The sequence below is a fragment of the Bos taurus genome, chromosome 3 (assembly GCF_002263795.3).
Source record: "Bos taurus isolate L1 Dominette 01449 registration number 42190680 breed Hereford chromosome 3, ARS-UCD2.0, whole genome shotgun sequence".
NCBI classification, from domain to species: domain Eukaryota; kingdom Metazoa; phylum Chordata; class Mammalia; order Artiodactyla; family Bovidae; genus Bos; species Bos taurus.
This window is the reverse complement of record NC_037330.1, coordinates 88,969,739-88,997,133: the sequence shown is the minus strand read 5'-3', so window position 1 is coordinate 88,997,133 and position 27,395 is coordinate 88,969,739. Positions and strand designations below refer to the sequence as shown.

At 41.1% G+C, this 27,395-nt stretch overlaps 1 protein-coding gene across 9 annotated transcripts in view; it reads right to left on the bottom strand.

The window, feature by feature from the left end:
* DAB1 (DAB adaptor protein 1) overlaps positions 1–27,395 on the bottom strand; it is a 1,339,715-nt gene that overhangs the window by 141,382 nt on the left and 1,170,938 nt on the right. For all 9 annotated transcript variants that reach the window (XM_059885133.1, XM_059885131.1, XM_024990124.2 and 6 more), the window contains 2 exons: positions 17,539–17,678; positions 8,458–8,556 (listed from right to left, as the gene is read on the bottom strand). In XM_059885133.1, the coding sequence (XP_059741116.1) occupies positions 8,458–8,556; positions 17,539–17,678 (239 nt within the window). The remainder of the gene's footprint in view (positions 1–8,457; positions 8,557–17,538; positions 17,679–27,395) is intronic.

Below are 27,395 nucleotides of genomic sequence, written 5' to 3'. Positions count from 1 at the left end.
GAATCCTGCTTGGAGAATGAAATGCATAAAGCACTTAGTTGAATAAAGTACCTGGCCCAAGAAAGGTCTTGATGAGTGGTCACTATGGTCCTGTGTCGCTGTTGTTAGTGTTGTTGACATTACCGGACCTTGAGTTATTCACTGAGTGATGAAGGGCAAAGGGATGTGCAGAGTGGAGGGGTCTCCTTGAGCTAGTCCTGAAAGCTGGGCAGTGCGTGCTGGGTACAAGAAATGGCAAGACGGGACCCACAGATTCTGCTCATGCACAGATGATGCTCCCAGATCTGCTACCTTCCGCTGAGCAGGGGGTGCACTGCACAGCTCTATGGGGAGCTAGTCATCACCCAGTCATCAAAAACATGTTTAATTATTGTAACCATTTCCCAGCAAAAGTCATCCCAGGCAGTGAGCCTTAAAGAAAGGGATTTTCCCCTGATTTGCACAAAGGCAACTTACAGGTCAAGGATGACCTCACAGTCATGTACTTGCCTCTCTGTATAACTAGTGCAGCTTCAGGGCCATAGAATACACTGAATGATAACTGAGCTGTAATGGACCTCATTCAACCAAAGCTCTTTGGTCTTACATTCCAGGTCTCCCAACTGGGCCCTGCCTACCTTCTCAGTTTTATCTCATTGATAGCAAACTCACATCCTCCAATCCAGAATATCTGGCCATCTCTCTTCTCCAAACCTGGCCTCCTTCATTGCTTTCTCATTCTAGGGCCTCAGTAAACACTTCTCATAATTCCCTTCATCTGGTCACTCACTGGTCCTCTTATGTCTCCAACTTCAAACTCTGCCCATTCTTCAAGGGTCAACCCTCTGGTCCTAAATCATTCCATATCTTTTTTTTTCAAATGGAAGACATAATTTCTTCTTTTGAACTCTCATGATCACTTTGCATTTTTCTCTTGTTATTCTTGCTTTCGGTTTTTAATTATATATGTCTTACCTCCTAGGTTGTAGGTTTCTTGAAGAAAAGGTTTCAGGCTAGTTCATCCCCAGCCAGCATGTAGAATGTCCTTTTCCCTTAATAAGTATTTGTGAAATGAATAAACCAAAGAAAATGGCAGCATGATCTATACACAGATTCTTAACCTTATCTGATGAAAAACCTCCTTTTTATATAACAGTATCTTGTATCTTACTGTATTGTCTGGAAATGATTATATAATCTAACTACACACATAAAGTTTAAGCAAATCAAAATGTCCTAATTAAAACCCAAAGGATAAATAAGACGATTTCTGATCAAAAAATAATGTGTTTCTATATATAAAGGCTTAGTTACAACTGCAAATGAAGAACATAATGACAATGAGCCTTCTTATAATTAATGAATAAATTTTGGTTTAAGAAAGCATTCAACCATCACTGACTCAATGGACATGAGTTTGACCAGATTCTGAGAGATAGTGAAGGGCAGGGAAGCTTGGTATGCTGCAGTCCATGGGGTCACAAAGAATTGGACACAACTTAGCAACTGAACAGTAACTTTCCTTTATATTTGACATTTTTAAAGAAGAGTCAAATAAGTCCAGATAAAAGGTCAGTTTTCATTCCAATCCCAAAGAAAGGCAATGTCAAAGAATGCTCAAACGACCGCACAATTGCACTCATCTCACACGCTAGCAAAGTAATTCTCAAAATTCTCCAAGGCAGGCTTCAGCAATACGTAAACCATGAAATTCCAGATGTTCAAGCTGGTTTTAGAAAAGACAGAGGAACCAGAGATCAAATTGCCAACATCTGCTGGATCATCGAAAAAGCAAGAGAGTTCCAGAAAAACATCTACTTCTGCTTTATTGACTATGCCAAAGCCTTTGACCATGTGGACCACAATAAACTGTGGAAAATTCTGAAAGAGATGGAAATACCAGACCACCTGACCTCCCTCTTGAGAAATCTGTATGCAGGTCAGGAAGCAACAGTTAGAACTGGACATGGAACAACAGACTGGTTCCAAATAGGAAAAGGAGTACGTCAAGGCTGTATATTGTCACCCTGCTTATTTAACTTATATGCAGAGTACATCATGAGAAACGCTGGGCTGGAGGAAGCACAAGCTGGAATCAAGATTGCCAGGAGAAATATCAATAACCTCAGATATGCATATGACACCATTCTTACGGCAGAAAGTGAAGAAGAACTAAAGAGCTTCTTGATGAAAGTGGAAGAGGAGAGCGAAAAAGTTGGCTTAAAGCTCAACATTCAGAAAACAAAGATTATGACATCTAGTCCCATCACTTCATGGCAAATAGAAAGGGAAACAGTGGCTGACCATTTTTTGCGGTTCCAAAATCCCTGCAGATGGTGACTGCAGCCATGAAATTAAAAGACGCTTACTCCTTGGAAGGAAAATTATGACCAACCTAGACAGCATATTAAAAAGCAGAGACATTACTTTGCCAACAAAGTTCTATCTAGTCAAGGCTATGGTTTTTCCTGTGGTCATGTATGGATGTGAGAGTTGGACTGTAAAGAAAGCTGAGTGCTGAAGAATTGATGCTCTTCAACTGTGGTGTTGGAGAAGACTCTTGAGAATCCCTTGGACTGCAAGGAGATCTATCCAGTCCATCCTAAAGGAGATCAGTCCTGGGTGTTCACTGGAAGGACTGATGTTGAAGCTGAAACTCCAATACTTTGGCCACCTGATGCGAAGAGCTGACTCATTTGAAAAGACCCTGATGCTGGGAAGGATTGAGGGCCAGGAGGAGAAAGGGACGACAGAGGATAAGATGGTTGGATGGCATCACCAACTCAATGGACATGAGTTTGAGTAAACTCCAGGAGTTGGTGATGGACAGGGAGGCCTGGCAAGCTGTAGTCCATGGGGTCACAAAGAGTCGGACACAACTGAGCAACTGAACTGAACCGAACTGTGAACATAATAGCTAGACATGGAACTGATAGAGCTGTGCCCTACTGTAGACTTAATATGAACAGCAGTCACAGGGGAGTGGTTTTCTACAGTGATGACCAACTCTTGGTAAGTTTCCAACAAAACAAGGCTCATCTTTCTGTTTAGTTGCACTCTGCAAAATGCACTATTGGGAATATGAAGTAAAATTTTCACATACATGAAAGTGTGGTAAGGCATTTAAAGTCATATAGCCAGGAAATGTTTGTATGGTGTGTGAATGTCTTGTACGTTGTGGAGTGTCTGGCATCCTTGCCTCTAGTGAATTCCTATATCAGCACCCGCTTCCCCAAAAGTTGTGAACACCCAAAATGCCTACATTAAGTTCCAAAGCAGCCCTTATGGGTATGGAACCAGTCAAGTGGAGAATCTCTGGGGTAAAAGAAACAGAACAAGCTTAGGAGTTACAAATGTGAATGGAAACTCAGTTTCTGCTACTCAGTGTAGCCTCAGGCAAGCCACACACTCTACTTATATTTTGGATGACTCCTCTGTAAAACATTTAGTCACTCAGTCGTGTCCAACTCCATGGACTGTAGCCTGCCAGGCTCCTCTGTCCATGGGATTCTCCTCCAGGGAAGAATACTGGAGTAGGTAGCCATTCTCTTCTCCAGGGAATGTTCTCAACCCAGGGATTGAACCTGGGTCTTCTACATTGCAGCTTCTACAGCTTCTTTACTGTCTGAGCCACCAGGGAAGCTCCATCTGTAAAAGGAGGGTAATAAAACCTCCAAGAATTGTTGGGTATCAAATGAGACAGGATCACGAAAGCCTGTCTACAGACCTGCTATAGACCATATGGTCTTGCTTAGAGGCTAATCATCATATCCAGTCCCTGAGTGTCCTGTGTACTGCTTCAGCAGCTCTCAGGGTGACAGGGGTATCCCAGGTCCCAGCATCCTTCTTTGTAGCCCCTTCATCCTCCTTTCTGTCTCCCTCCCTAGGACCACTTTCCTTTGCTCCACCTCAGCTGCTCTCCCCAAGTCCATTCCAAATACTCTGTTAGAAATAAAGGGAGAACAGTCCTGCTTTTGATGAGATACAAACAAGGGTAATATCTGGTTTTCACTGAAGAATAAGAGATTAAATCAGTCCTGAAATGTAAGTGCAGCCATTGCATTTAAAACATCATTACCCCTCTATTATGAGGGACAATATTCAATCTTGGGCCACTCTCCACCTCTCCCCTGTTATGCCCTAGTTGTTCTGCATACACTTGCTGACTTATGATCATTAAGTCATTTTAGTTTGTGTGCAATAGGTACTACTAAGCACCTACTATGTGGACTTCAAGTGCTAACCAGATACATAAGAGTGATGAACAAAAATACACAGCCTTGTTAACCTGTGTGTTGATAGACGTGTTCAATAAATATTTCCTGAAGGAAAGAATGAACACATGTGCGTGCACACACACACCTTTCTCCTTTAGACACCTGTGCATTTAGAAATACATTTTTCTCTTCCCTTACTTGCTTATCTGGTCCTCTCCAATTCACTCCTCCATGGCTAAATCAGTGTGCCATTTTCTGTGAAAACTTTCCTGATTATTTCAAGCAAAGCTCTATCTCCATCCCCTGAGTACTGACAACTCCATTCACACCTGTGTCTCAGCACGTGTCAGTTCATTTTGTGAGTCTGGTTTCACCACCAAACTGTGAACACCTCAGGGACAAGGACACATCTTCTTCATCTTTGAATCCCCAGGAAACAGAACATCATGCAGCACAGAACAAGCATCCCCTGCAGTCTTTCCTGACCACATGGTGACCAGTGGGAACCCTGCCAACATTCTCCCAAGACATCCCATGGTAACGCCACCCCTAGCATCTTCACTCAGGAAAGCTCATTAAAATGAAAGTGAATAATGACGACAGTGGAACAGGGATAATACTGAATCTGCTCTCATACGTATGAAAGGAAATCATTTATAAACTTTGAGATTGCTTTGGTCTGTTTGCTGCTGCTGCTGCTAAGTCGCTTCAGCCGTGTCCGACTCTGAGCGTGCGCTTAAATTTCATATGCTGGAATTCTGATGGCATTAATATTAGGAGGTGGGGCCTTTAGAAGGTGACTAGGTCATGAGGGTGGAGCCCTGATACATGAGATTAGTGCCCTTATAAAAGAGGCCCTAGAAAGCATCCTCCCCCTCTTCCACCATGAAAGGACACAGCAAAAAGAAAAAAAAAAGAGAGAGAAAACGGGCTCTCACCAGATACCAAATCCTGGGGCCAGGATCCTGGACTTTCCTGCCTCTAGAACTGTGAAATAAATGTTTGTTGTTTATAAGCCACCTAGTTGATAAGGTTTCTGTTTTAGGAGTCCAAATACTAAGAAAAACATGTAATTATTTGTTGTACCTTACTAGCACCAAGGACTTTGGATGAGACTATCTGGGTTTGAACCTCAGCTCTGCCATTTGAGAACTGTATAAATTGTTTGGGCCTCAGTGTTCTCATCTGTCAAATGGTGCTAATAATAGCACATCATAGAATTGTTGTGATGTACATAATATGCATAAAATGGTGCACATAATAGTGACAAATCAGTGCCAGCTAAACTAAGTGAACAAGCAAAATCCACTTGTGACTGGCAACAGAATGTGGTATTATCTGGAAAAGCTGAATCAGACCACTGCCCTCTATCCCGAGAAACAAACTTAACTTTAGGCTCCTGCAATATTTATGATTTTTAATAGCACACATAATAATAATATGGTAGAATAAAATTGTAAATGAGGAGAGAAGAAAGCTAGTGAGTTTCCCTGGAAAGACATAGGATTTGGATTTGGAAGGTCTGATTTGAGTTTCCAGTCAAATCAGGAATAATCCCAGAATTTCAGTTTCCTTATTTGTGAAATGAAGATGACATCATTCCTGCATTGGTCTGCTTTGAGGACCTAGTAACATACTAACATGAAATCATTTCTACTCCTAATTTGCTATTGTTCCTACTATTACTAGTAACAGTGAGCTATTTATGACATTTTCTGCATTCTCGCTGATACTTTTGATATATTAGCAATACCTAGATATCTGAACATATGGACAGCTTTTGATATTGATTTATTTCCTGCAACATACTAATAATAAAATTTACTCACATAAGGATTGGGATCAAGAAGCCCTTTGAAATTCAAGACAAGGTGTAAATTGCTGCAAAAGGTCTCTTTAATTGGGATCAAAACATTTTTGACAGCTTTTGGATTTTTAAAATTCTAGCTATTGTCACGTTCTGCTAATGTTTCTTTTCTTGGTTTTGAAAAAACACAGCACAGCCAAGCTTGAACAGGAACACTTCTGACATGATAAACAACTAAAATTTGTCATTCCAAATGAAAAAGACCCAGTTTTCCACTTCTTTGATAAGTAGGACAAAACACCACTGAGACTCTTATTCTGCAAAATTCAGTTGGGTCCCTGCTGGGCAGTGACAACAGTTTAGTAAATTGTTCATGCTCAAAACCCTCCAGTTATCTGAAGATAAGTCACATCCAATACGGATGGATTTAAAGGAGAAACAGACTATCAAAACTAGTCTGGGGAATCGACTAAGATGTGACTTTGGTCAACACCTCATCTTCTACTTGACTTCCTTCTACAACATCTCCATCATATGACTGTTGCTTGAATCCTCCAAGCGATGGTATACTCACTTGCACAGAAGGTGGTCCATCTCAACACTGAATAGCTCTGATTTGTGGGAAACTCTTCTTCCTCACAAACCGAAACTGCTTCCTAGAAACTTCTATCACCAAGTCTTGGTTCTGTTCCCTGAGTCACACAGAACACTGAACAAGTCTTTGGAGAGATCAACCCTACTGATACAGAGTGCCTTGCCCCACACTCACCTTCAGGCTTAAACGTTCAGCCCTCTCTACCAGTCTTCCCTAGACTTGTGTTAAGACAAATTAACAAGCTATGGTCGCAAAAGCCCTAAGGTAAGAGCTTAAGGTAAGTCGGCAGACTAAGTCAGACAGATAACATTTAATTCTGCCTTCATCCTGAATCTCCACTAGGATATGACATTTTTTCCCCCCACAAAGCCAAATGGCTTTGAGCTGAAATGATGATTTTTCGGGTATTTTTTTTGTGTGTCCAAAGAAAGAATCAAAAATCACATTTCAAGGTTTGGTGGTATCTTTCTCTGGGGCCAGTTTAGCCACCCTTGAGTGAGGATTTAGATAAAAGTGGAGAATATAAATTACCTCTATTCATTAGCTAAAGTTTGGTGATTAGGACTATTTGATGGTGGGGTACATGATGGAATAGCAGGACCCCAAAACACAAGAATAAAAAGTAAGATAGGCAAGATAAAGTATCTGACACTCTAACTCTGTCATTTCTGTCCCTTTGGTGATGCCAGTGTCACGGTGATGGGCAGGTGTGGACTTGGGAAGAGACTGGAGATGACGACATATATTGGGGTATATGAATCCTTGTGAAAGTATCTCTCAGTTAGGCATGATCCACATTACTTGGTTCCCTCCCATGAAGAATAATAAAGGATGAATAATATCCTCCAAGTTTCTACAATTCCAAAGCTCTCTGCCCGCTGTGTGTTACCCAGGATCCCATGAGGCCATGGCGTGTCTGTGCTATTACTAATCAGGAGTAACTTTTCTTCAAGAAAATAATTTTTTTTACTATTAAATTATCATCCTACTAACCTTATGGTCTCTTAATATGAGTCAGAACAAAGGGGCAAATTTTGTAATGCAAAATGACAAGGTTAAGTAGCTTGGTTAATTGAGTACTGTTTATACATTGCTTGATAAACTACCTGTGAAGTTCATAGGATGTGATAAGTGGAAGTATGTTAGAAGCTATAAAGCACTGAGTGAATAAAAGAAAATTGTGTCCATCTGACTCTTGCTCTCTGGACAAAACAGATCATAAAAAGCTTTTCTCTTTTTCCCTTACCATCAACGAACAGGGTCAACAATGCTAGGCAAGTCCTGGGGATAAACCTAGGAGCTAATTGCTGCCAGGAGGTGGATGAAAATACAAACCACATCTTCAGTGGGTTCAACACACAGATCAGCCCTTACATTTCCTCATCATGCAGTGATAGATTTTTTTTTAACATTGAAAACTCCATTTATTCTTTTTGATGACACCAATTGCAAGGTGCCACAGGTTCAATTCAAGAGAGTCTGAATGCTTTGACCAAGTCAAAAGACCCCCGTACATCTCCCTCTAGGACGCATGTCATTAAAGTTGCCAACACACAGGAAATTTAACTTAAACTGCCACATTACCCACTGCTCTTCAGAGCACATCAATCTCCCATTGCATTACCAGGACTGTGTGACACTTTTATCCCAATTACACTGTAAGAAACGCGGTGCAGTCATACTGTGGCCAAGTCAGGGAAGGGCCTCCCTTTGATGAACGATCACAGTTGATCAAGTTTGTCAGCTGCTTTATGTGTTTTTATGCTTGTTTGATATTCCTGCCTAGAAGAGCGGAGGCTTTTAAGGGCACATCTGTCAATGGATTCAATTTCACCATGCCGTGTGATTCTTTTACTTACCCCTGTCTTCTCATCAAAGATTTTGATTCCTCCAAAGGAGATGGTTAAAAAGATTTTCTGTTTGTGTTCTCCTTTGGAACGAGCGCCAGCAACAACGCCCTGTTGAAAAGAAGGATGTGGTTTTTACTTTAGTGTTTTCATTTGAAAATTCCCTCTGGTCCCAAAGGCATGTCAGATACCATGAACCAATGCCACCAATCATGCACACTCTTTTTCCTCCCCACTTCCATACTACCTTTCCCAATGCGCTTGCATCCTCTTGATGTTTTAGGGTAACACTTGTCCTCACTGCTCAAAAATTGTATAAACAAATATCTGAACTTAGATTCATTGGACAAACCAAGATTTACAGAGTGCCTACTTTGTGCCTAGATAGTCGGCTCAGAATTTGAGATCCTAGGATAAACACAATATGGTTTTCTTGTTAAGATCTTTTCTGGGTTTTGTATTAGATATGGTTTTAACCTTTTAAATAAAGATGAGTCATGGGATATGTTCCTAAATGTGATTTTAATTTCATACTTCTGGAAAAAACTTTTCATATGAATTAATTACAGAGATTAAAAAGAAAAGAAAAAATATTGCCAGACTGCATGTCTCAAGTCTGTTTAGAAAAATGTGATCGTCATCTGCCTATGGCTTGAGTTTTTACCCACACATTTTGTTATGTTCTACCATTTTCCCAATCATTCTTGTGCTTTCAAGAAAAGCACCTACCAAGAGCTTCTATTCCTCAAAAACATGTTTCCCCACTTCACCAATTTTTTTTGTAAAATACTGAAGATATGTGTATGAGTCAATTAGAAGGTAAATGTCCCAAAGGTGGGTATGTTACTCTGCTCACTACTCTCTCTCTAGTACCTAGGACAGTCCCTGGAGGGTGGGAGGCACTCAAGAGATTATTCTGATATGAATGTGCTATCAAGAGTCCCCTCCAAAGTTGATATGATGCAAGTTAAGAGTAAAAACACTTGCTTCTTAAATTAGCCTCTGTGGTGGCCAATTATAGGCAAGTACAGGCTTCCCTTGCGGCTCAGCTGGTAAAGAATCTGCCTGCAATGAAGGATACCTAGGTTTGATCCCTGGGTTGGGAAGATCCCTTGGAGAAAGGAAAGGCTACCCACTCCGGTATTCTGGCCTGGAGAATTCTGTAGACTGTATAGTCCTTAGGGTTGCCAAGTCAGATACGACTGAGAGGCTTTCACTTTCACTTCACTTTTCACAGGCATCATACTAGGTAGGGTACAACTCAGAGGATGAGGACATTCAAGGGCTTTATGCTCAAGGACTGTTGCAGACTCTGCATTAGGTGTTTTGAAGTTTCTAACCCCTTCATCCCTTCTAGCTTCCACAGAAGGGGAGATTAAGTCCATCTTTCACCAGTAATCATGCTGGGCTTTTTTCAGAGTAGGAAAGTCTAAAATAATAATGATTTCACATTCCCAAGAGAAAAAAGTCCTTTGTGTTGTTCTCAGCACAGCATGTTATGGAACTGAGTCAGCGGTATGACCAGCACAAGGAAGGGGCACTCTCTTAAGGTTGTGTGATTATACTCACTTTGGGTACTGGAAATAGTCTATGGAATCGAAACATCTGGATTATACTTCTGGCTGTGATCTTGGACAAATGACTTAACTCCTAGCTCTACTTCCTTGAATGTAAATACTTCTCTTGCATGTTTGAGAAAATGAAAACGCATGGAAAGTACCTGGTACAGTGCTCGGTACACTGTAGGATGTCATAACCAACCCTTAGCATTTGTGGTCCGGTTTCTGTTTGGGAACTAGTAACAAGAAATTCACTCCCTCGGGAGTCACCCATTCATCCTCAGGCACCTCTGACATACAGATATCCAGAATGTTAGAGTCACAGGAAACCTTCAAAGTAATCAGTCTAAATTTCTCAACTGACATTTTCTTATCAAAAAATAATGTTCGATAAGCTGGGTAGACAGTTCCAAGATGGTACAGAGAACTGGTTAGAAAGTTGAGACCACACATCCACTTTCAAGACTCTTGGTGCAAGAGTCATTACTTCCTTACATCTCTCTTCTTTCTCATAAGCCCAAATCTCTCTCCTGTAATCCTACCTAGTGTTCCTCTTTTGACTTTTAGGGATGTACCCACTGACATAAGATCCCTCCTCCAATGACTGCCCTTTACATAGTTACAGGGTTACTTACTCCAACCGAAGCCCTCTGTGTCTTCAACCCCTCCTCCTGTTCAAAGGTCTCTAGATTCCTCAATGTGCTGCTTGCTTTCCCATAAATTCACTGAGAGATGGTTTTATGGCCATGGGAGAAGGCTCAGAGTATGCTTTTGCAATCCCAGGGGTAGTTCTTATTTCTCTTCAGTGTCACCCAAGCAAAGATGCTGTCTCTGACCCTGCCACCCTCCACTCCAAACTGCATCTGATCTTTCTCCCTGAATCTTTTTCCCTTATGGTTCCCTCTGGCATACTGTATATTCATTTGTTGACTGCCTCTGTCCAATAGGACAAAAGCTCAACAGGCACAATGGGAACTCTTATTCATTCTGTGTGCCCAGTGCCAAGAATGGAGACTGGAATAAAAAAGGCACTCAAACAAGTGAAGTGACTCTCCCCTCACTCGAGTAGTGAACAATATAGGTTTTGAATCTATGAAAACCTTGACTTTGAAATCTGTGTTCTTAGTTTGATTTGGAGAAAAGTAACTGATGCTGCCATCCCTCTGCAGCCTGACCTTCAACTTCAGGATCCAGAAGCACACAAAAGACAGAACAAGAAGTAGTCCTGTTATAAACAGAGGCATTGGAAGGACTGTGGCAATGGGCAGGGAGCCTCTCTTTCTTGTTTGAGTCCTTCCAACGTGAAGATATCACAGTTCCTCTGGTCATAAAGAGTAGCTTCAACGACCCCATCTCCGAAACAGTCCTAACAACCCCCAGCTCTTGGAATTACCTAACATCAAACAGCACTAATTCCCAACACACAGTGATGCTGACTAGCTAATGCTCCCCTTCACTTCTTGTTCCAAATGGTTCCAAGAATTCCCTGGCAGAATGTGGCTGCAGATAAAGAGGGATGGAAAGAGCATGTTTGAGAGCATTTCTGCTTGGGACTGCTGTGATACAGCTTCCCAGGACAAATACAAAAGAGGAGGATGCACGTGGTACAATCTTTGGGGAAAATAAACTCCGATTTTACTAAGCACATTTCTCCTGTGAAACACAACCCTGAGTCAAGCCCTGAAAAAACTACTCGAAGTCCAAGTAAGTCTGCTGCCAGACAGCCTGCCGCAGGGTCACACCTCCCCATGGTGTTTTGTAGAACTGACAGAGGATCAGGTGACAGGCCTGGTTGGAGAATTAGAAGATACAGATGTAGGTGTCTTTTGGGGTTTCTGTGTTTAATATTAGCCACCTGGCCTACAAAGTCATTGTTGGGAACCTGGAAATGAGAGTCAGGTGTTTTCTGGGTAGCTACCAAGTGGAAGGAGTTCTCTTACATGTGGCATAATTTAGCTCACCCCACAATCCTAGGAAGGAAGAATTACCTCCCTTATTTTACATATGACAAACAATAAGGTCAGGGGGTCAAGTGACTGCCCCAAACCTCAAGGGACTAAAAAGACATAGAGGGAATTCCAACAGCAATTTTTTGAATTTCAATGTTAGGGTCCCTTCCTATGGAAGGGTTCTATGGGGTAGCATGGATGAAAAAAAGGTGGAACCCCCAGCTTCCAGATGCAGTAGTGAAGGAGAACTCAAAGTGCGATTACTCGTACTTTTAACTAGAGCAACTGACCATCACCACTGGTACTAATCCTGATACTGTGAAGCGACGTCATGTGCTGGGCGCTGTGTGGAACGACTGATGCAGGCATCTCTGAGGGAGTCACACCGAGGCAGCATCTTATTGGAGGAATGTATACACACAGACGGGGTCAGGCACACCAGGCAGGATGGACCTGTCCAGTCAGGGATTGCCATGAGAGTCCGAGAACTGAAACCTCATGCAGCGGGGTGCATGCCTGTGATGGGATGACTGTGACCCCCAGGGAACACGTCCAGCAGGCGAGCCCACACAACAGGCTGCAGGCCTGAAGCGCTGAAAATCTAGAACGATATTCCAGAAAGATCCATAAACTAAACCTGGTCTCCAATCTCAGCCCTAGTTGTTAAATCAGCTCTGCAGTCTCTGGGGGAAAACTCATTGTAAGTTTCACTTTTTCCCAGTTAAGAAGGGAATACAGATATCTTCCTCGCTTTATACCCAGAGACTGGCCCCTGAGCTCTGCACTTTCAGGTCCTCTGAGCATCCCGTCCTCTGGATTCCACCAAAGAGGGCACAAACAGGATGTCAGAGCGGGGGAAGGAGAGAGGTCCAGGTGTTTCTTTCTGCTTCCTTCCCACCCCTGTTCTACAATGTCCAGCACTAGCTATATTTTTGTTTGGCAAGGGGACTTCCTCCTCAACCCCACCTTCCCTGGGTTCCAGTTAATACATCTCTCGTTGGGGTGGGAACAGCTTCCTACTGTTTCTAGTTTCTGGTGCCTCACCAGCCCGTTTGCTACCTTAACCTGGCCTACCCTGCATGACTTGCTCCTTCATTAAAGTGTCCTTATCTGACCTAGCTGGGGTGACTGTTTCCTACAGGACCTTGACTAACAGATTCACTTCGGGCTCTGCAATCAGTCCTCCAGGCACTGTCTTTATGAGACACCATTTTGCCCAATACCTCTAAGAGGTGAGTACTTTGTAAGTTAATGATATGGGGCTACTGTGTAGTAGCTTACATGTAGGGGTTTAAAAATCTAGCTGGGCAACTAAGATACATTTCAGTGCAGATACAATACAGAATAGAAGGAAGCACTTAACAATATCCTATCAAACACGAGACATCTGGAGATCTGGGTATGAATTCTGGGCTTATTCCAGATTAAAATGAAGGCTCTGGGGCAAATCCTATAACTTCCGCGAGGCTCAGATTTCTTACTTACAAACAAGGAGGCTAATAGCTACCTCACAAGATCAAAAGAGATAATATATATAAAAGTGCTCTGTTGACTAAATTAAAATAAAATGACAATGAAGCTTCGCCGGTAGACAGGCAATGGCTCACGCAAACTCACATTATGAATCCCCTCTTAAATCTCTATAATCCAAGAGAAAAACTTCTACAACAGGCACCAGCGTCAGAGAGTATAGCAAACAGAATTTTTTTTTTTTAATTTCTCATATGGCCTGATATGAACAAGTGGGCCTTTTTGCAAGGCTAACAGACATTTTTTACTTCTTTGTCTTTCTTTCCTGGGCCAGTAGCCAAATGGAGAATCGATCATTTATGTTTCTGTGCTTCCTAAAGAAACACCACTGGGAGCGGAAATGTCAACATTCTTCTCTGCAACTTGCAAATAATGAAAGACAGTTGTCTGGAAACCAAGAACTCTCCTCAAGTTCAGAGCATCTGGCAGGAGTGTGTTATGGTCAGACCAAGCCTCAGGGGTTTGGGGACCGCTTGGTTACAAGGGGTGACAGGTGGGACACTTTACTGCAGGTAACCAAGACACACACACACACACCCACCCACCCACCCACCCACCCACCCACGAGCTTAGCAGTCATAACCAGGCTGGTCCAGCTAGCTTGTGTGAATGTTAATCTTTAGGGAGAACTTCAGGGCACACAAGCCAACTCCTGCCTCACACCCGCTGAGACCTCTATGCTTCTACGGAGGCAGATGGCCGATAAGGTGGTCTGTGACCCACGCCTGCTGAATGCTATCAGGATGCTGAATGAGGATGCCTCAGCCTCTTTCTTGTCCTCAGCAGACTTGTAGCTGTGGGTGAGAACCAGTCCCTGGAGATTTTCTTGATGTCTTTTAATTCATGTTTGTCAAAAGCACATCTTCACCTGCCTGGCCTCATACTCAGTAAGGACCAACTTCACCAAGAATTAAGGTCCTGGCCTTTATCCCCATCCTTGATTAGAGTCTCAGTGGGGAAGTAGGCTTGGCACAGTCTCCTCTGGGTTCTCGCTCTGAAATCCACCTGCTGGTAGAGAGGGTGAGTTCTGATGTGATCTCACACCTGGGTCACAGTGCTGCTCTAGGCAGTGGGGGTGACAGGGAGGGCCGCAGTCAGCCAGCTGCCCCACAGGCCCACTGACCAGCCTGTCTTCTTCAAGGATGCCCTGTGGCTGTGTAGCTGTGTCATGTCTTCCAGACCAGCATTTATCAGTCGTAAAGCTGAAATTTAGAGTTCTTCCTGTTGGACTCCTTTGTCTACTTATCACCCAGATTTGAATTTGGCAGAAGAAGGGGGCTCATTATTAGACTCTCCTAAAATCTCATAACATCGTTTAATTATTCTTTTCATAAAAAGATACATTAACCTCTTCCAAGGAGGCAATCTGTGAACTCGTGATTTTAACATCTTTTATACATTTTCTGGTATGCCTTCTGGTAGATTTATAAATATTAAAATAAAATTTGCTTTGTAACAGCTTAAAAAATAAAAAGAAAGTAATGGATACACAGTTTAGAAAATTAAGAGTTTTTAAAAAGAATGATTCCTATAGCTAGACTACAAGGAGTCTTAGAATCTGATACACATGTTGAAATAAACCATTGAGAAAATGTGTACAATATAAACAAAAATAATAACTGTGCCTTATTAAACATTTATCAAAAAAAAGGTAAAGAATTCATTTTATAGACACTGTCCCATATAATATTACTAGGCACTTGGCCAGCCTTTTTTTCCTTCCCTTTTTCTTACATTTAAAAAATTATATTTACCAAGTTGTATCCTCAGGGACTACTTGAAAATATGAAAAAAATGTATATGATGTATATTATTAGGTATGGAAGAAAACAAGATATGAAACTATAAATGGTCATTCCAATTACACTACATATATGCATATGATTGACATATATATACACAAATGTATATAAAAATACAAAGATTGTTAATAACACAAAAATGTTGATACTGATTTTCTTGGTGTAGTGTGATTGTAAGTTAATTTCCCCTCTTACACTTTTCTGTAGTTTCAAACTTTTTACACAGCATTTTTTTTGAATTCTATAATCAAAAAAGGAATTAAATTATAGACCTTAAATGTATATGATACTTATAGATTTCTTGTTAAATAATTTTTCTAATATTTTATATTACTTTTTTTTTAAAAAAAAAGAAGCATAGACTACATAGAGACTGGAATCTGGGAACAGACAATACATGATTTTGTATGTTTTTAAAGGTTACTTAATAATATAATTTTCTTATTTTGTATATTAAAATGTTTCCCAATTTCTTAGATTTCTCAAGGAAAGGCTTCTTTAAAGCATTTAAAATCAGAAATCTCTTTGTGCTATCTCCAAATACCAATATCTAGTTACACATCACTTAAAAAACATTTTCCCTTTATTATAAGGTATGTGGGGAATATTAATAAAAATTACAAGGAGACCCACCTCCCAGAATAATGGAAATAAAAGCAAAAATAAACAAATGGGACCTAATTAAACTTAAAAGCTTTTGCACAACGAAGGAAACTATAAGCAAGGTGAAAATACAGCCTTCAGAATGGGAGAAAATAATAGAAAATGAAGCAACTGACAAAGAATTAATCTCAAAAATATACAAGCAGCTCAATACCAGAAAAATAAATGACCCAATCAAAAAATGGGCCGAAGAACTAAACAGACATTTCTCCAAAGAAGACATACAGATGGCTAACAAACACATGAAAAGATGCTCAACATCACTCATTATCAGAGAAATGTAAATCAAAACCACAATGAGGTACCATTTCATACCAGTCAGAATGGCTACGATCCAAAAGTCTACAAGCAATAAATGCTGGAGAGGGTGTGGAAGAAAGGGAACCCTCTTACACTGTTGGTGGGAATGCAAACTAGTACAGCCACCATGGAGGACAGTGTGGAGATTCCTTATAAAACTGGAAATAGAACTGCCTTATGACCCAGCAATCCCACTGCTGGGCATACACACTGAGGAAACCAGAAGGGAAAGAGACACGTGTACCCCAATGTTCATCACAGCACTGTTTATAATAGCCAGGACATGGAAGCAACCTAGATGTCCATCTGCAGACGAATGGATAAGAAAGCTATGGTACATATACACAATGGAATATTACTCAGCTTTTGAAAAGAATGCATTTGAATCAGTTCTAATGAGGCAGATGAAACTGGAATCTGTTATAGAGAGTGAAGTCAGAAAGAAAAACACCAATATAATATATTAATGCATATATATGGAATGTAGAAAGATGGTAACGATCACCCTATATGCAAGACAGCAAAGGAGACACAGATGTAAAGAACACACTTTTGGACTCTGTGGGAGAAGGCGAGGGTGGGATGATTTGAGAGAATAGCATTAAAACATGTATATTATGATATATGAAATAGATCGCCAGTCCAGGTTTGATGCATGAGACAGGGTGCTCAGGGCTGGTGCACTGGGATGACCCTGAGGGATGGGATGGGGAGGGAGGTGGGAGGGGGGTTCAGGATGGGGAACACATGTACACCCGTGGTGGATTCATGTCAATGTATGGCGAAAAGCACTACAATATTGTAAAGTAATTAGCCTCCAAAAAATAATAAATAAATTTTAAAAAATTACAAGGATGAATAAAATCAGTTTTATTAACATAAAATCTTTTACCATATTCATCATATGGTAGGATATAGAAAAGTTATTAAAAAATTAAGTAGAAAAATCTATAACATTGAGTGACTGTAGGATTTGATGATTTGGTACTTTTATTTTTGTTGGAACCACACAATGAAGATACAATTGAATTAAATGTGGTCTGTTTTTATCATATCAATAACTGCAAAACATGGAGTAGCAAAACACATCCACATAGGAGATGCTTAATAAATATTTGCTAAATGAGTGACATATCCTCCCAATATATAAATGCAGTGAGTCACCAGGATACTAAGTAGTACAGCAGTATGTGAAGAAATAAAAATAGGTTTACCAGAGTGATTGTACTCATCTTTCCCTCTCAGTCATATCAAATGTGCACTGTTTAAAGCAAAATGTTGGCACAGTACCTTGAGCTTCATCATCGAGTCTTGGCATAACTTGTCTCCCCGAGCTGCGGAAACCTCATCAATTCCAATCAGTTTGGCCTTGTACCGGACCCCTTCACCTTTAAACCTCTTTATCAAAGTGGCTTCACTGCGATCCTGACCTAAAAAGAAAGAAAAGCAGGATTTGGATATGTAGGTGTTCAAGACCCATGGACTTTAAATATCCACAGTTCCAAGACTGGTTCTCTGGTTTACCTAAGTTCAAGGAAAGTCAAATCATTGGATCACATACAAAAGAATGATGACACTCCTGGATACAAATTCTGGCTCTATCCTTCCAAATCCTCAGGAAGATTACATAATTTTCTCTAACATTGTATTTTCTCAGGCAGAACAAAGAAAAAAATGAAAAAGTAACCAACCACAAAGTGGCATTAAGATTAAAAAGAGCCAGATAACACATATAAAATACCTAATATGGAGTCTGATGCACACTAGATTGTCAACAAATGATCATTACCCACTACAAGTTTATGTCTGACACCCTTGTTAGAAAAGTATTAGCCCTGAGTCTCTCTGGTATTTCCAGCATTTAAAATGACTTTGGCCAGGGTCCAAGACCCTCCTTACACCCAATTCTATGGGCCGTTTTATAACGAGGCTCCAGAGTAATTGTTTTGTATCAAGTAATGACCCAGGGTCAATTATCAAAGAATGGTTTTACAATATCTCTTCTGTTAACTCATGTGTTCACAGAAATAAGCTTCCACACTCCTTGGTACGGTGCCCCCATAACTTGCAGTGGGATTTCCCTGTAATTATTAGCATAATATTTTGCTAAGACACATCAACCAGAAGTTCAAACACATTCACATAAAATAAAGACAGCAAAGTTACTGTGAACAGACCATGTGTTTCTTGTGAGATGTTTCATAAACTTTATTTCCATTCTTCACAACTCAACCATATCCAGCTCCCAGATGAAGGTCACGGAATTAAAATAGCTTGTCCATATTCACACAGTCAGAAGAAACAGAATATATAGGAATTTGAATCTCTAACTTCATCAAATGTCCATCAGAGGAGTCACAGGTTGGGGCATTGTTCCGTGGTTCTTTTTTCTTTTTTTGGGGGGGGGGTCACATATGGGATCTTAGTTCCCTGATCAGGGATCAAACCTGTACCCTCTGCACAGAGTCTCAGCCACTGGACCACTAGGGAAGTCCCAATCATGCGGTCCTTAAGCCTGGAATGCCATAGGTTTCTGATATTCATCTCCTGGAACATCATGGACTTCAGCTTCTGATACCTCCTCCATCATGCCTTCCTTCATCAGTTGGAAATTTAGAGCTAAGGATATCAGAAGTAATTCAGCCCATTTCTCTCTATCTACATGATGCACATATTGAGGCCCTTCCATTAAGTGGGGCTGAGAATTATTTGAGGACATACTTAAAAAAAAAAAAAACCCACAACAGTAATAGCTAACCACTGTATTATGCTTTTCTATTGATAGAACACAGCATGCATTTCATTCATTTATTCATTCATCCCTTACTGAGCAGCATCTCTGTGCCAGATGCTATTACTCACTGGCAATAGATGAATGAGACAAAGTCTATGCCCCTAGAGGCTTAAGTTTTTGATGACTGCAAACAAAAATGTGTAGTGTGTTATGCTAGGTATACAAGAAGGCAAAAGCTTTACAGCCAGACATCCTCATGTCAAATCACGGCTCTCACTCGTAAGTCAACTAAGCTGTGTGCTGAGCCTCCATCTCCTAATTATTGAATGAAGATTAAATACTCACTTTCAGAGTTATTATGAACAGTAACTTACATGAGATAGCACGTGAATAGCATGGATTCACATGGTAAGTTCTCTATACACGGTAGCTGCCACCCCTGTTATCAGCTCAGTAAAAGAAGCACCTAGAAGATACAATTCTGAGAGCAGGAGAGCACAGAGAAGGGGTGTCTGCGGAGTTAGTTCTGGACCTGTCGTCCCCAAATCCCACTTGATATTTTTTCCATCACACTATTGCTGACTCCTGGTATATTGAAGTCTCTGAATTAATTCCATTAAGCAAATATAACACATGGATGATTTGTCTGAATGTGTAATCAATGTAAAAATTAAGCCTCTGGGATCAGTGAGGGCAGATGTCAGAAACTAAAGCTAAGAACAAAAAGAATAACATTTGCCATGATACACCCTATACTGACATCTAGCTGTGGGCACTGCAGGTCACCTCTCCCTGCATTGTTAAACAATATTTGGTAGGAGTGGCCTATGGTTTGATCTATTTCTTGGGAAGTTTATCTTACTCTTTCTTCAATTCCTGACACTATTTCAATCACTAATGACATCTCTTTGACTATCTGGAACTTCCTCTAAAGTTTAACTATAATGGCAATACCAGGTAGTATTTATCATGTTATGTACTGCATATTATATGCCTCAATTTGTTTAGTCCTTAAAATAATCCTAGAGGTAGGTACTGTTACTCAGATCCTACAGACGAGGATCTAAATTGAAGGTCTGAGAGGCCAAGCAACTTGTACAAACTCACTGAGTGGGACCTGAACCCAGATCTGTCTGATGCCAAAGCCCATACTTGCGGTTTGCTTATGTTCTATGTCTTCAAGCTTGTTCTCTTAATTATAATGATTAACTATTTCTCATCTATCTGACTTCCCTATAAAAGTGTCAGTCACTCAGTCATGTCCACCTGTTTGTGACCCTATGGACTATAGCCTGCTAGGCTCCTCTGTCCATGGAATTCTCCAGGCAAGAATACTAGAGTGCATAACCATTCCCTTCTCCAGGGGATCTTCCCAAACCAGGGATCAAACCTGGGTCTCCCACATTGCAGGCAGATTCTTTACCATCTGAGTCACCATGGGAAGCCCTTGAGATGATACTTATACAAAAACTCACCTCACCCAAACCTGTTGATCTTTAATATACTGGCAGTATTAAAACACCACTGGAAAGATGGCTTGAAAATGGAACATACACATTCCAGACTCCAGGTCATGTCCCAAAAATGTCCATAAGTCAGATACAAAGACAGCCTTAAGAAACATTTGTCAGGGCACAGAGCTCTGCTGAGGAGCACACTTTGTAAGAGGAGGCAGAGCGAGATCAGGTGAATGAGGGCAGAGATTAATAAGAAAATATTAGGCCATTTAGAGGAAAGTAGAGAGTCCAATTTAGATTAGGACCCAGGGCCAAGCTAATTTGTATGAAGGGCACTTATGCAGTAGATAATCCAGTTTCTCATTAAATGCTCCACCATTAAAAGGGTAATTTTTCATGAGCACATCTTGAGCGAGGTCTCAGATATATAAGTTAAGAAATAAATAACAGATACCAGAGCCATAAGGCTATTCCTTCGGAGGCACATGACTTGAGGGTGTTGAAGGGAGGGTCAACCTTCATACATCCAAAGTCATCATGAATCCCTAGCCTAGTCGGCTGAAAGTACCACTGACCCTCTGTTTTCGGATGGGCAAGAGAAAGGCCATGTGTTTAAGGAAAATCATCTATCATCAGGCATTTATGATATCGGTCACTGAGCCAGAAGTTTCACATGCATTTTTTTATTTAATCTTCATACCTGCTTTTTGAGTTTGTCTTTGTCACGAGCCCTGTTTTATAGAAGATGACACCAATGCCCCAAGCCAAGGGCACTGCCAGAATTTTTTTAGGTAACAGCTTTGTTGAGATTTAATTCCTATACCATTCAATTCACCATTTTAAAGTACACAGTTCAGTGGTTTTAGTACATTCATAGTTATACAACCACCACTGGTAGCTAATTTCATAACATTTTCATCAACCCAGAAGGAAACCTTGTGCTTGTTAGCAGTTATTCCCTATCTTCCCCAAACCCATCAGCCCTAGGCAACCACTAATCTACTTTCTGTCTCTATGGACTTGCTTGTTCTGGAGGCAATTACATTTCACACAAATGGGATCATGTAATATGAGGTCTTTTGTGACTGGCTTCCTTCACTTAGCATCACATTTTCAAGATCATTCAATGTAATAGCATGTATCATTATTTTGTCTTTTTCTTTCTGAATAATATTCCATTGTAAGGATATACCACAACAGTTGCTGGACATTTAGCTTCTATTTCTTTGGTATTATGAATAATACTAAGATGAATTATTTTTGTACCAGTTTTTATATAGTCATATTTTTCAATTCTCTTAGGATTATACCTAGGAGAGAAATTGCTGGGTCATACAGTGACTCTGTTCAGAGAAGGCAATGGCACCCCTCTCCAGTACTCTTGCCTGGAAAATCCCATGGACGGAGGAGCCTGGTAGGCTGCAGTCCATGGGGTTGCTAAGAGTTGGACATGACTGAGCGACTTCACTTTCACTTTTCACTTTCATGCATTGGAGAAGGAAATGGCAACCCACTCCAGTGTTCTTGCCTGGAGAATCCCAGGGACTGGGGAGCCTGGTGGGCTTCCGTCTATGGGGTCGCACAGAGTCGGACACGACTGAAGCGACTTAGCAGCAGCAGCACAGTAACTCTGTTAAACTTTTTGAAGAATTATCAAACTGTTTTTCCAAAGTGGTTCTACCAGTTTAAAATCTCACAAAGTACGAGGGTTCCAACTTCTACAGCAGCTGTTCCTGCCAACATCTCTTATCGTCACTGCTAGTCATCCCAGCAGGGGTTTAATGATATCTCACCATGGTTGTGTTTTGCATTGTCTGTAGGATTAGTGATGTTGAGCATCTTTCATGTGTTCATTGCCCATTTGCCTATCCACTTTGGTGAAATGCCTATTCAAACATGATACGCTGAATTTGACCCCAGGTCTTAGGCAAAATGCCATGCTTTTAACCATTGGGCTATGGGGTCTCCTGCGACCTGTCACAGCACTAACTACTTCTCACTTTGTGCCACAGTCACTTGAGTAGATGTCATATGGAGCCTGTTGTAAATTGCAAGATAGGTTACCGCTAAGACAAGCACAAGTACATACACCTCGCCTGATATTCTCGTATCTTGTCCGAATTAATCTTCTAAGGTTACTGGAAGGATGTGCCATCATCATTCAAGAGGAAGAAACTAAATCCAGAAAGGTGACTAAAGTTATTTCAGTTAGGGCTCAGAACAGAGCCTCATCCTGTGTACTCTGAGGCCTGAGCTCCTCCATGGGGAGCCCTGAGCTCTGGATTCAGATGACCTGAGTTCAAGTCCCAGCTCTCCCACCCCTGCCGTAACTGCGTGGCCTCAGGTAAGTTCCTTTACAATATCTCCCACAGCATCTTTCTCTGTTCAGTGTAGAAAAGAACAGTTGCTCCCATACAGGGTCAACGAAATGCCACACAGACAGTATGTGGGAGAGTGAGGGGCAAACAGTAGGAGGTAATCAATGTTGGCTGCTGCGATCTAGGTGCTCATATTTCCAGTGTGTCTGGGACAGTCCTTGTTTATACCTTATGTCCTGACACTGTTATATAGCACCCTGATTATCCTCAGAAGTGCCCCAGTTTGGATGATGAATTGTGTGGTCACCCTAATTATATTATCACCATCTGTACACTGTACTGCCTCAGCATGCTCTCTGTGCAGGTTCCTGTGGCACCTAGGGGAGTGAAGAGGGTCTCTTCTCCGGTCTGGAAGCCACATTTCAGAAAGAGACACAGATCACTTTACAAAACGTTGAGATGATCAGGACTGTGAATGTCATATGGAGCTGAAGGGAGGAGAAATTGTTTCTGCTTGAAGGGGAGAGGATGAGCAACCACTGCAGAGGTGAGATGACATTTGACGAAGGATGGTAAGAAGCAGAGATTCAACAAATAGAAAAGTAAGGAAGAAGTTTTCTAGAGGAATTAAGATTATGGTAATATTCAAAGACAGGGAGTAGTCATGTTAGACTGAGTGTTTCTCAACCCTAGCTATGTTTTGTTTGCTTGGATTTGTTTCTTTTATTTAAACTTTTATTTTATATTGGAATATAGTTGCTTAATAATACTGTGATACTATCAAATGTACAGCAAAGTAATTCAGTTATACATATACATGTATCTATTCTTCTTCAAATTCTTTTCTCATTTAGGTTGTTAAATAATGTTGAGCAGTGTTTCCTGTAGGTCCTTGTTGGCTATCCATTTTAAATACAACAGTATTTAAAAGTCAATCTCAAACTGCCTATTACTTCCTCCCACCTCTCCTTCCTAGTAACCATAAGTTCGTTCAATGGTTTCTGGTTGGTAAAAAGTTCATTTGTATCATTTCTTTTTAGATTCTGCATATAAGTGATATCATATGATATTTCTCTTTCTCTGACCAACTTAATTCCCTCAGTATTATAATCTCTAGGTCCATCCATGTTCCTGCAAATGGCATTATTTCATTTTTAATGGCTGAGTAATATTCCATTGTATATATGCACATCTTTTAGCCATGTTTTAGAATTATCTTGGCAACTTTTTCAAATACTACTCCATAGATTTTTAGTATATTTATCTGGGGTGACCCTGAACCAATGAATATGCTTGCAAAGTACTGTGTTTAAGCACATAGCTCAAGTGATGCTAACAAAGGCTGGAGGGGCTTAATCAAGAAGAGTTTTAGAAGTCAAGCTAAAGCTTTTGGGCTTCTTCTTTAGCCCACAGGAGCTATTAATGCTATGGTCTGTTATGAGGATTAGATTAAAACAGTAACAATAGTGTAGCAACATTTCCAGAAGTATAAAACTCTCATTGATTCTTTATTGGTTGATAGATCATTCACATTAAAAAATATATAAGTGTATATATATAGATATATGTATGTATTTGTGTGTGTGTGTGTGTGTGTGTGTGTGTAGTGAGTGCTCACTATAAGTTCTAAGGTGCTAGAGATACAGTAGTGAACAAAATATAGAAATATCCCTGTACTTATGGAGCCTACATTCTGGTGGAAAAATCAATAGATTATTCCAGTCATTTTCTAAGTGTAGTTTAATTAAGAACTGCCCATTTAAAACATACACACACCCCACATACACACAAAAAAACAGGGATTCCTAAATCCCACCCATTCAGATACTGAACCTAATGGGAGAGACCCAGTAGATTGAGTTGATTCAGACACTAGTAATCCTGGAAGCTCACCAGGAACAGAAAGGGGTCAAACAGCAACCTTCTTATATAGAAAATTTCCTAGGAGGTGCTATTTCTCAAACTGGGCCCTCAGAATGAGAATTTCAAAACAGAGTTCTGCCATTTAGAACTAATAGTTAGAGACTCTAACCATGGCCAGAACTGTATGGTTGCACTTTGTAGAGCTCAGTTTACTGTTTCACATTAAATGTGATGCTGTCCACATATTTTGAATCCAGAGCCAGAAATTCAGAGAGGTCACGTTGCTTAAATTGATTCATTTAGGTAAGTTTCATGCATTGGAGAAGCAAACGGCAACCCACTCCAGTGTTCTTGCCTGGAGAATCCCAGGGATGGTGGAGCCTGGTGGGTTGCCATCTATGGGGTCGCACAGAGTCGGATACGACTGAAGCGACTTAGCAGCAGCAGCAGCAGGTAAGTTCTACAGTGAAGATTTAAACTCAGGTCTGCCACAGAAGCAGGGTCTCTGCGGATTTTTTTAGTTTTTAAAATCACATCTCTGTCTGTAAAATATTTTTGAGCATACAACTTTAAGATAGGTATATATCAGTATAAATAAAATTAACATCCTTAACATTTCTTACAAAGCCCTGACAAATCTGGTCCCTGTTGAATGCATGGCCTCATTTTTGGACCACACTCCCCTCTATTTCTCACATTCTCACCACAATGGCCTTCATCCTGTCTCTCCAAAAAGCCAGATTCTGAGCAAATGTATGCTGGGCTCTGCAGTTTTACACCTGCTGTTCTTCGGACCTTGAAGCTACTACACCCCCATCCTCATCCTGCCTCATCCCCCTCACCCCTCCCCACTTACCTTTGACACCTGAAGTCTCAGCACAATGCCACATGCCCAGGATTCTCTATCCCAGAAGTCTATCTGGGAGGTCCCCTCTAAAATGTGACCACAGTACTCTCCTGATAAGCCCCCTTCCTTCTTGCAACAAATTAATCTCATTTGTAATCATCTGTTTAAACTCCTCCTTCTCATGCCTCTGGAAGGTCCAGAAAGCCCAGGACTATGTTAAATTTGTTAGCCAAGGTATCCCTGGAAATTGGTGTTTTCCTAACAACAGACACATTTTCACTCAATTCCCTCACAGCATCTGTCACAGCACGGTGGCACCTCAATGACTTTGTCTTCAAGCCTCTTTCCTTCTCTGCACTTTGGATCCCTGAGGATGGGGCTATGTTCTCTGAATATAGCATGGTGCCTGGCAGAGAATGGACCCACAGTTCCCAGCTCTACTGAATAATTGAATACACGAATACCGTTATTTATTTATTCAAAAGAGGCCACTGACTCCCAGAGTCTGGATCACTCTGGGGGAGTGTACAGGGTCACTATAAACCCCTTCCAAACAGACTTTATCTCAAATCCATTGCATGAGCGTGGATCACTAAATCTTCAAGGAATAAAATTCCTAATGGGAGGAAGCAAATGTCACACCTGCAGTTAAGCTTACTGTTGCCTTCACTTCATGCCATTAGGGGAAGAGCATTTCTCAATCTCATCACAACCTGCTCACCTCATAACTGGGAAATGACTCTCTGAACTTAGATGGAGACAGTGCCGAGGACACCCAGGAAGCTCCCTGTTTTGAGCAGGCCTCAAGGATGCTGTCAGGAAGAAGACCACGTCCCTGTGTTAGAGCAGAAGGCACTCCCAGCGTGGAAGTCCCACACTGGGAGTGACCTTGTAGAAACATCAATAAAAACAAGCCCCTTGGCCAGAAGCCTAAATCCCAAAGAAGCAGGCAATTAGCATTTCCCATGACACTGAGGCAGAGAGCCCACAGAATTCACTAGAGTCATAATCCGTCTCTTACACCAGGCTGTTCACTTAGGACGGCTAATGGCCAAATAAACGAGATTTCACACCCAGGACTGTTCTCTCTTTACCTCCCCCACACATCCTAGATGATAATGATCATGGCCACAGAAACCCAGGCAAGAGCCAAGATTGTTTTTTCTACTGTGGGCAGTCTGGCTGTGAATTCTTCTAACTTTTGACAGTTACCGTATTTCTCTGTCTAGCAGAGGTCAACATCAACATATTTCTTATATTAAGCTGAATGTTCAATTCTCTTTTTTAGATACTTAAACACCTAAGGAGGTGTCTTAGTTCAGGCTGCTATAACAAAATACCACATACAAGGTGACTTAAATGGCAGGCATCGATTTCTCCCTGTTCTGATATCTGTGAAGTCTAACAGCAAGGTGCTGGCATACTTGACCCTGGGGAAGGTCCCTCTTTTTGGTTGGCAGATGGCTATCCTCTTGCTGTATCCTCACACAGTGGAGAGAAACAGCAAGTGAGAGAGCTCTGATTCTGTCCTCCTCTTCTTGTAAGGGCATGAATCCCACCAACGGGGCCCCACCCTCTTAACCTAATCAAAACCTAATTATGTCCGAAAGGCCCCACATTCAATGTCATCTCAGAGGTTAAGGCTTCAATACATAAACTTTTGGAGGGTGTTGGGGGAGAAGACACAAACATTCATTCTGTAACAAGAGGCTGGAAGGAGGAAGGAAAAGGGAAAAGCTGGATGACATCCAAAAGCAGGTGTGTCTGTTCCATAGTCATAAACTATTTAATTGAAAATTGAGAACCACCTTGGAGGAAGACTGCATCCCACTAAGAGATGAGGGAATGGAGGTCAGAAGGGAATGGAGGTCAATGGTATTGAATACAAGGCCACGCTGCTAGTGAGGGGCATGGTTGCCTAACTCTGG